Genomic DNA, 9924 nt, shown 5'->3' on the forward strand with positions numbered 1-9924 from the left:
ATGGCATTACTAAACTACTCTTCAGTTCACTGATCCACTTTGAGGTACTGCTAATTTATCCTCGAATGAGCTCGTTGTCATAATTAATATACGTTAAAAAAAGGAATTAACATGGTCGTTTTTTATTTACGAGGCCATAACGATTAAAATGTTTCGTGAAAATATGCGACGTGTCTCCAGGCTATAATCTAGTTAAAAAATAATCGATTTATTATCGACAAACATTTCTTTTTTCATACAAGCTTTCGGCGTATTATAAAATATTGTGAAAGTATAAAAATATTCTGCAACGATGAGAAGACATTTCGGTTTTTATAGGATTATATCTACGAATTAAATAATATTACGTATCTAAGACATAATTAGGGTGTACCACTAATAAAGGATCTTCTTCCGCATCTTCACTTTTACCTTTGCTTTTTAAATCTCTTGTAGTAAGAGGTATTATAATTTGGTCCTTAACACAACAATAATAGACATTATTAAATTGAATAGCATTAGAATTTAACACTTCTTAACGAATAGACGAATACATACGTGATAAGTTAATCTGTCAATAATCTTTTCAATGAAATTTTTCCTTTCTAACAATTCCTCTTCAGAATCTATTTGATCTTGTATTTGATCGAGATACCACACTACCAGATCGGACTTGCGTATACCTCCTCCTTTTGCATCATCTATACGTAAAATTCATAATTAATATAATTGAACTTAAATTTATGCGTAAAGATGCCTCACCTTCGTTTTCCGCACGAGTTTCTTCGCTTCGCATATAAAGGATTAACATATTTGATAAATTTTTATACTCTTCGAACGACATGGTAAGTTTTTTCTTTTGTACTTCTTGTGGTTCGGTAGTAGCTATGAAAATATAAGTTTATATATTTTTTCATCGTATTATATTTTACGTTAATACCGCTAGATAATTATACTTACGAGAAGTAGGCTTATTGTTATCCTGATCAATCTCATTCAATGCAGCCATGAGTGGTGGTGGATCATCCATTGTCACACCTAATTTTTCTTCGTTTTCCACCTCTTCCAAGTCAATATCTGGCTGTTCAACCGTGACGATACTTTTGTTCAACAAACGTTTCGCTTCTTTAATATGCTTTACAGTAACTTCGTCCACACATTCCAGCTTAGCGAATGCTTCTGATAATCTGATCATGCTCTCTAATTGTCTCACTGTAACTCTCCATTTTCCCGAACCACTACCTGTCCTTTGTCTCATTGTTGTGTAACATTCTACTAAGAGTTCTGCAGCTTCCTGAATATTTTCATCAATTAAGCTATCGTATAATAAAGTTTTCTTTCTTTTTTTTTTTTAATAAAGACTCACCTGACTTAGAACAGGCTTGAAATATTTCGCAAAGTTTATGTATCTTATAATTTCTAATTGAGTGTATATCACCTCGATATTTTGTATATTGTCACAATGCAAATCTACGATTCTTTTAGCGATGGCATTGTCTATTATCTCGTTACATTCATCTATTACAATAAAAAAAAGATCGAATCTTGACATAATAGGTGCTGTAAGTAGAATATTTTGTTGCAATGATTTTTTCCTATCGTACCGTCCATCAATAGGATTAGCTGCTGCCAGTATAGATGTTCGAGCATTCAGAGTTGCTCTCACACCTGCCTGAAGATATATTAAAATATGAATAATTGGTGTAAACTGATATGTTCGTTGTATATCATCTTATTTACCTTAGCCAACGAAATTGTTTGTTGTTCCATAGCTTCGTGTATAGCTACTTGATCTCTAAGATCCATTTTATCAAATTCATCTATACAACAAATACCATGATCAGCAAGCATCAAAGCACCAGCTTCTATTACAAATTCTCCAGATTCTTCATCTCTAACTACAGCAGCAGTTAAACCAGCAGCACTAGATGCTTTTCCAGATGTATAAACTGCTCTAGGAGACATATCGGTAACAGTTTTAAGGAATTGAGATTTGGCAGTACTTGGATCTCCTACTATACAGCAATTGATATCTCCTCTTAATGATGTTCCTTCCTCTGTGGTCTTTCCAACTCCTCCAAAAAGCATTAATGTAATTCCTTTCTTAATTTCATCATTACCGTGTATCGCGGGGAACATGCTAGTTGATAAATTTTGATAGAGATTTTTATCGCGGCTCATTTCATATATACGGTTCCATTCTGCCTCAGTCATTTGTTTTTTCATCATTTCTTGAGATATTTCTTCCATTATCATTTCAGTTCCACCAAACTAAAATTAAATAAGATATTATTATTGTCTGTAACATTCACATTTAATATCGTTTAAAAACGTATAACAATCACCCTGAGACTCGTTGCTGTAATACTACAAGCAAGAAAGGCAATTTTATATGTTAAATCTCTGATACCAAGTGCTTTAAGTCCTGTTATACCCTCATCTTGGTCACCCTGTTTATGTCTTGATCCAGGCTCTGATTTTACACCAGGTAAAGCCAATGCACCTACATCTGGTACTACTATTAATGTACCGGTAAAATCATATCTATAATATGAAAAGTGTTATTAAAAGTATATAGAGTAATAAAATATAAATATTTGTAATATACAATTTTAAAAATACCTATCACCAGCTTGTACACTTTCTACTGTTTCTGCTCTTAAAATAACTTCTAGAGAACGTGGAATGCATCCTCTAGGCAGTTCTGCTTGCGTTTCCTGAATTCTTATTTTTTGAAAATCTATGAATATGGAATTGTCTACATCTAATATAAAACGACGTCTATTACTACAGACAGGATTATGGCAAATTGTTGGATTTGTAAACTATAAATATTAATTTTTACAATTAATTTGATACAAATAATACAATTATCAAAATATTTGCTGAAATTTACCTTAAATTGTTGTTTTATATTTTTTATATAACCATTGCAGTCCATACATATAAAAGTCCCTGATACTAATTCTGGATGGACAGGATGTGTTCTAACTACTTGTCCAGATATACGAATGAGAGCACCTAGTTTAGAAGTATTCAATTCTCTAAGTTTTTGTCTGGTTGGTACATCAGTAAAACTCACATAACATTCTTTATCTTTGTTCAGTTCTCCTATGTCTTTTACAAAATTGGATACAGCTTGACAAAGGAACGGATATACTCTAAAAAATATATATAATACATACATAATTAAGTTGCACATTTTTCAAATCTATATATATATAATTCGTTTAAAAGAGTAACCTGTAATATTCCTCGACTATCGTCGTAGATAATGCTTGATTATATGCATCAATATCATCAAAAGATATTTCTAAAGTACTTCTTTCTGGACTTACTAATTCCTTAGCTGCTTCAGCATACTTAATTGTACCATCTTCCTTAAATCTAACAATTAACATAGAAACATTAACGATAACGGCGTATAAATCAGTTTTAACAGAACTTTATTAGAAAAGTATACGCTTAATGAACAAAATTCTTATTAATTTCAACAGGATACAATTATTATTTTTAAATAATTGTTTACTTTGTAAAACTTACTCTTCGAGGAAGTCTTGAAATAACTTTTGACATTTTATTCCTACTTCGTCCGTCACACGCAGCCGACCAATTTGCGAATCTCCAATATCCATTTCTAATAACAATTAATATCAGAAATTGTTAAAAATATATCCAAACGTCTAATGTATACGATACTTTCTAAGTAGTTTTCGCGGGGACATAGAATAATTGAAGGTCAGACGATCATCGTATTATCTCATTAGAAAGTTTACAGAAAGTTTATTTGGATATATCACCAGATGGCTTAAGTAAAACTTCCATATCTTGTGAGTTTTTAATGAAGAGAATTAACTTATCGACAAATGTTATAAGAGCATATAAGTTTATAGCGTACTCTACATATTGATCCAATAAGTACAAATGATAGATCATTAATTAGACTTTTTTCTTGCGATATATAAATGAACAATTAATAATTATTGCGTTGTGCTTTATATTCATTAAATTTAATTTTTTCGATATGAACAAGAGGTTTTTAATATAATAACCATGTTATTATAAAGGAAAAACTTTTATTACCTTTTTGTTAATATAGATTAAATTTGAATAAAATTAGAATATAAATCAATAATATAATATTATTTATCGAAATATTTGGCGTACATATTTTCCCACTCGAATTTATCATTTCTCAAGCGCCACTTCTCGGCTTGCATTTAATATTGCACGTATATCGCTTATTATTCGAGTATTGGTAAACGTTCAACATGTTCTTCCTATAGAATAAAATCCTGTAAGCCTCAATTATCGATCAATTACGTTTATATCCTAGTAATATTGTCTCGGCTTTACACATTATCTATGTTATATGCATAGAAATTAGATAACGATATTGTAATTCCGAATGGTCGCGGCCTGAAAATTTTTTGGTACGTATTGAATATTATTTAAGTGGAATTAAAATTATTTGAGCGTAATAAAAACGACAAGGAAATTAAAAAGCAATTACCTGTTAAATCTGACCTCCATAATTACAATGAAACATTCGATTCGAAAGTCATGTTGTCGGAACGTTTAAAGTATAGCGAGGGTTACGTTTGGTCGAAGTCGAAAAGGGAAAGCGATGAAATCTTTCGAGTGGATAGATATGTAGCCGGTGTATGTACTTCCGGCCATAGACAAGGCTTAGCTCTTAGCGAACGAAGCGTCCTACGGTATAAATGGAACGCGAAGTGCCTACAGACGTTTTAGTTCTTTTCAAGATAGTGTCGGATGATGGGCTACGCATCCAATGAAATACTCCTCTTTTTCTCGGTAACGTATATGTGTTTTTTCTAATTCTATATATATAGAATAATTTGATGCAGCTGTTGATTTATTTCATCTGTCAAAATCATATGTTTCTTGAGCAGTGAATCTAAGAACGTATTCTCGATTTAAAAGTCAGATCGTAATAAGATTAAAGCATTCGTTTACGTATCTTTTTATTCTCGGATGATTCTTTCTGAAAAGGGCAATCCAGTAAAATATTATTCATTACGCTATTTAGTTTCGTTAGAGCTTAATAATACTTTCCTAAAAGATTACGAACGTGTCCTTTTCTCGAACGGGATGATATTAAAGGTCTTTCACCGGTCTAATTCAGGTGACGTGCATCTACATGACGTGCGGAATACTAACGACGAGCCCAACGAAATTGCCGTCCATCGTACGCGGCTATCTACCCCCTCGAAGCGTTCCCGTTTCAACGAGTTCCTCAAGGAGCGTTATTTACGCCAATCACAAGTACGACGTTGTCGACGAACCTGAGGAAAATGATGATTATCGCTTAAGAGATAGCTACGTGTATCCGGGCTCAAGGCCAACTACGGTGTCTCTTCCTTTTGAGGACGATATTTCTGAAACGTTCGATAAAGCTGAGAAAATTGTCAGGTGACGACTGAATTTGATCTTGTAATTAACGATTGTAACCATTGTTTAATTAACGTCTTATTTAAACGTCAAGATTAATATTTTCGAATGAATTCGACGAACAGCTTGAATCAGAATCGTGGGAGGTTTCCACCGAGGTCAGAAAAATTTCTTGAAATATCGACGAAGAGTTCAAACTCGTTTGAACGTCATCTTCTTGCTCCTGTCAGATCGTGGTACAAAGTGGAGGAGAAAGCAAAGAAAGAAGAAGACTGTGTCGTTAGAGAAAACATAGCTTCCAATCACGAAGGATCGCCGAGTTATCTTGGGAAAAATGTAAATCTGACAAAGTCCTATCACGATTCGCAAGACATAACAAGCGCCATCAAGTTTCTGGATCGTTTCCTAAGCAGGACACTAAACGGCGATAGCTACAACAACGAGCTACATCCACCGACCAATCCTGTTTTGGCTCTGGTCCTGTCTCGATATGGACGATACGTGGCTGGCCCACGAAACCCTCGTCTATATTCATACATGGCGGTAAATAATATCCATAACAATAGGCCCTTCGGACAATACAAGCAAGAATGTGAGGAAGAACCGAGATACGTCAGCTCGAAATAACTCTGATATTTCGTCCAGATATAGTTTCGTACGAACGGTGTAATTGATATTCTCTCTCTCTCTCTTTTTTTTTCTTTTTTTTTTTTTTTGTATAAAAATGCCTCCGAGCGACAGGAGATGTTCCTCTTCCTGTTACGTTCCCTTTTTATACCTTTTTTCTCAAATTGATGCAACTGGTGAAATCGTTTGGTAATTTACGGTTATGAATTAATGTAATTTACCGGGGAATCGTAACGAGTTCGACATCGTGGGCTCTCAACGTTACACGTGAATCAGTAAAATGTACATATGTCGTCGTACGAGTGTTCCAATATATCGCGAAAATCGAATAGAAAAATGGTTACGATTATTACGGAAATACGATCAGCCAACATCAAATGCAAAATCTCGGACAAATATTTTTGGCGCTCGACGTCGACTATGATCTTCGCAAATACATTTTTAAAGTTTCCAGACGATCGCAGGATTTCCAACTGTATTTTTAAGGTGTTGCTCGCACGACGCGCGCCAAAGTAAACCGCTTTCATAATGGACTGCTTAAACGTTGATCCACTTGAGGGAAACGAGAGTAGAAGGGTTTCTAAAAATCCTTCCTCTTTCGTACAACGTTTTCTATTTTTTGTTCACTCTCCCTCCTTTTCCTTTTTGGTCAACGTTTCAGCGTCGTTCTTTATTCATTTAAATTTGCCTCCGCGCATAATTCTCTTTCCTTTGAAGCCGACCCAAGTACGTTAGCGCGGAGGAAAGGAAGGAAAGTAAAGGTTTCTTAGATGGATTAGATTTGTTATTTTCCTTTTTTTTTTTCATCTTTTCTTCGTACGTTCAATGCTCGTAAATTTCAATTATAAATCCGAGGGTATAAAAGATTTTCATTTTTGAAAATTATGAAAATATTAGTAGAGATAAAACGTGTTAAATACGTAAGCTCAACGAGTACAATCGAGACTCGTTTTATAAAGGAGAAAGATAGTTAACGAGAATGATTCAAGTATATGAACTAAAAGTCAGGTCAGCGATAAATATTAATTATCGGTCTTGTGTCCAACACGGACGTTGGAAATAATGCGAAGATATGTGCAATCGCGTGGCCTCCAATTACATATGACGATTGGTGCAATAAATAGAACGATAACTTTGCCTTCTTACGCATAGATAACTATGGTAGATAAAGGGTATTATAAATGGGCTAGTTGGCGACGTTTTCGCAGGTCACTTAATCATCTCTAAGAAGACTCTGATGTATTCTAGCAACAAGATTGCGAACGTTAAGTGGGTCTTGATTAACGTCGTACAACTTTGTCAGAAAGAGAGAAAGACAGAGGAGGGAGGGAGAGAGAGAGAGAGAGAGAGAGAGAGAGAGAGAGAGAGAAGAAAAGAGAAAGTATGGCATTAGATGTATAATGAAAATGCGTTCTCGCGAGCGTGAAAATTGTTAGCTGGCTAGATGGAAGATCGATAAGTATCCCGAAAAGTATCCCAAGAACCACGTCACGGTTTCTCGTAAATCTTTAAACGCGTCGAACGCGAGATTTCGCGCTGCGAAGTAAATAAAACAGTTCTCCCATCATTATTCCCTCCGCGGAGCGTGAATTTCCCCTCGAATTTCTTTCTGCTTATGTAATTCTACGACTCCGCTTGAAAGAAACGAGGTGAGTGTGAGTGAGAAAGAGAGATCCCCGACGGGGAACAGCGGGTGAGACTGAAATTGCGACGGTGCAAGCCGCGTCTCGGGTTCGAGTCAAACCGCAATAAAAAGCAGGGAAGAAACCGGAATAAAATATGAGGAATACGTTCGCGCTATCCTTTCTGCGTCCGTAAAGAGAAAGAAAAAGGTAAGAGAGAAAGGGAACGAGCTCGTTTGAGGACAAGGGATGTATGTGTGTGTATGTGAGAGAGAGAGAGAGAGAGAGAAAAAGTAGAAATGGTATTACTTCGATACGTTTCGAGGAAAGACGCGAATGGCAAAAGATGGAGCCATTCCAAGAGTAGTTTCCACGATGACAAATCCTACTGAAATTTTTTCCTAGTCCATTCAAATTTTTAACTTTCCTTTATTATTTTCTTTCCCACGAATCGTGTCAATCAGGTTTAGTTGGTTATAGGATTGTCGATAATTGCGAAGATTGTTTCTCGTCTTCTTGTACGTACATTTTGCATTCTACTATTTTCCGATTGACGTTTAAAGACGAGCGAAAAGAATTTTCTCTTTCTCTAGCTTTCAGCATTGAAAAAAAAAAAAAAAAAAAAAAACAAAAAACGAGAACGACAAAGAGCCTTCGTGAAAAGTTCAATCATATTTCACGGAAAATGCGTATTGCGGAAAATGGAATTTTTATAATATTCTTGACTATTACGTAGACAAAACTTTTCGACTACAAATACAAATACGAAAGTTCGCAACGCTTATAATTATTTCCATGAAATATTCACTCCAGTAGAACGATTTAAAATATAAATGTCAATTGAGGAAACTCTGGAGATATACGTCTAGATAGTTAAGATCAATCGATTAGAAAATTTGTAGGGAAGAAAAGTTGTAGTAAGTGGGAAACACAAAAGCAGAGGTTTTCTCTCTTTCGATGTCCCTCCGTCGATTAGGACTATGCGGGCATATTGCCAATACCGATCGACTTCGTATCAGATCGCACGCTCGTCAGTTAGCATTGAAATTTCGATTGGTTCGCATCGATGCACCTCCGTCTCCTCTACCACGAACCTCGAAAAGCCCGAGGGAGCGAGCTCCGATTTGTCTCCGTGGCGCACGCTTTGTTTTCCTCATCGGTGCTAGTTCGCTTCACTCTCATCTCTCTTGCTTTCTCTGTCTACGTTGGTCCACCCTCGTCGTGGCTTCCCAACATTTATCTATGTCCCGCCTTCGTGTTCGTCTCCATCGACGAGAACTTGCGGGTGGCCTCCGAGCATTCTCCGCTAAATACACATGGGATAATACACAAGCTCGAGCCTAGACAGATTTCTCTGGTAACACTTTCACCTGCTGGGTCCACGAGGAAAGAGAGAGATGTTCAGTTTTTAAGAACGTTCAGTTTTTAAGAACATCTCCAACATTCCCTGATTCATTTCAACGAGTTCGTCGTAACACTTTGGTTACCTTAAAGATTCCTCGTATCTTATTTTGAAACGTTAAAGATACTTCGAGTAACGCGTTAAATCTGCTAGATAGAAAATCACGTCTTCTCCTTTAATCTCCTCCGTAATCCCATTGACACGTACCTAGCAACGCTCTCGCTTTCCGAGTCTCTCACCCTTTTCTCAATGAGATCAACTCACGCGATTCCCCTAATTAGTTCCATACTCGGTTTCGAACTTATGTCGAGAAAGTAGCACATGCTAGCGAACTGTATTTATCAGTCTGGATTTATTACCCTCGATTATATTGACATTTTTAGTAAGAATTATTCCTGAAATAATCATAAATTAAATTTGTTTCAAGTAAAACTGTTAAGGTTCTTATTCGATCGAGGCGAAATTCAATAAAACGTCCGAGATGCTTTATTTGACGTTAAATTCAACGTCTATGCGATCTCGACATTCATCTTTAGACGTCAGCGACAAGAAACCTCCATGGTTCTCTCGTGGATTTGGTTTCTCAAAGAGTAGCTCGTGACAAATAGCCGGCGTATCGTCGACAGCAAGCTCGAGGTACACCTACGCGATAACAACACGAGCAACATAGAGAGACGTAGGTGTGTCCTTTCATGCGCAGCAATTTCCCTTAAACTCTCCTCTTTAAACCACATCGCGGCGACGCTAGTGGTAGTGGATGGTGATGGGAAGGGCGGGATGGAAGGGATGCAAATAAACTCGAGATCCCACACGTGACGCGTCCGAGTAGCCACTCGCTTCTACCCAAGTCGCTCTCTCCGTTCTACGATCCGAGGCTCA

General features: G+C 36.3%; 2 protein-coding genes across 2 annotated transcripts; one reads left to right on the forward strand and one right to left on the reverse strand.

Annotated features, from left to right (window-relative positions):
- Window positions 1-106: 106 nt before the first annotated feature.
- On the reverse strand, window positions 107-3740 carry LOC127068406 (DNA replication licensing factor Mcm6). The gene is made up of 11 exons (XM_051004541.1): window positions 3523-3740; window positions 3223-3366; window positions 2876-3140; window positions 2602-2804; window positions 2325-2523; window positions 1720-2250; window positions 1346-1651; window positions 940-1273; window positions 742-864; window positions 538-680; window positions 107-457 (listed from the first exon to the last, which is right to left on the reverse strand). Exons 1-11 carry the CDS (start codon window positions 3612-3614, stop codon window positions 344-346), a joined length of 2454 nt encoding a protein of 817 aa, XP_050860498.1. The 5' UTR covers window positions 3615-3740; the 3' UTR covers window positions 107-343.
- Window positions 3741-4749: 1009 nt separating this feature from the next.
- On the forward strand, window positions 4750-8416 carry LOC127068448 (uncharacterized). Its single transcript, XM_051004685.1, has 3 exons — window positions 4750-4797; window positions 5129-5415; window positions 5520-8416. The coding sequence occupies exons 1-3, from the start codon at window positions 4756-4758 to the stop codon at window positions 6019-6021; spliced, it is 831 nt and encodes a 276-aa protein (XP_050860642.1). The 5' UTR covers window positions 4750-4755; the 3' UTR covers window positions 6022-8416.
- Window positions 8417-9924: the final 1508 nt, after the last annotated feature.

This window comes from Vespula vulgaris, chromosome 13, assembly GCF_905475345.1.
Source record: "Vespula vulgaris chromosome 13, iyVesVulg1.1, whole genome shotgun sequence".
Taxonomy (NCBI): domain Eukaryota; kingdom Metazoa; phylum Arthropoda; class Insecta; order Hymenoptera; family Vespidae; genus Vespula; species Vespula vulgaris.

Coding starts and splice junctions, on each gene's coding strand:
- LOC127068448 (XM_051004685.1), top strand. CDS start 4,756: ATGATGGGCTACGCATCCAATGAAATACTCCTCTTTTTCTCG. Junction 4,798..5,128: donor AAATACTCCTCTTTTTCTCG/GTAACGTATATG, acceptor GGTCTAATTCAG/GTGACGTGCATCTACATGAC. Junction 5,416..5,519: donor AAAGCTGAGAAAATTGTCAG/GTGACGACTGAA, acceptor TTCGACGAACAG/CTTGAATCAGAATCGTGGGA.
- LOC127068406 (XM_051004541.1), bottom strand. CDS start 3,614: ATGGATATTGGAGATTCGCAAATTGGTCGGCTGCGTGTGACGGACGAA. Junction 3,367..3,522: donor TTTCAAGACTTCCTCGAAGA/GTAAGTTTTACA, acceptor GTTAATTGTTAG/ATTTAAGGAAGATGGTACAA. Junction 2,805..2,875: donor ATATAAAACAACAATTTAAG/GTAAATTTCAGC, acceptor TAATATTTATAG/TTTACAAATCCAACAATTTG.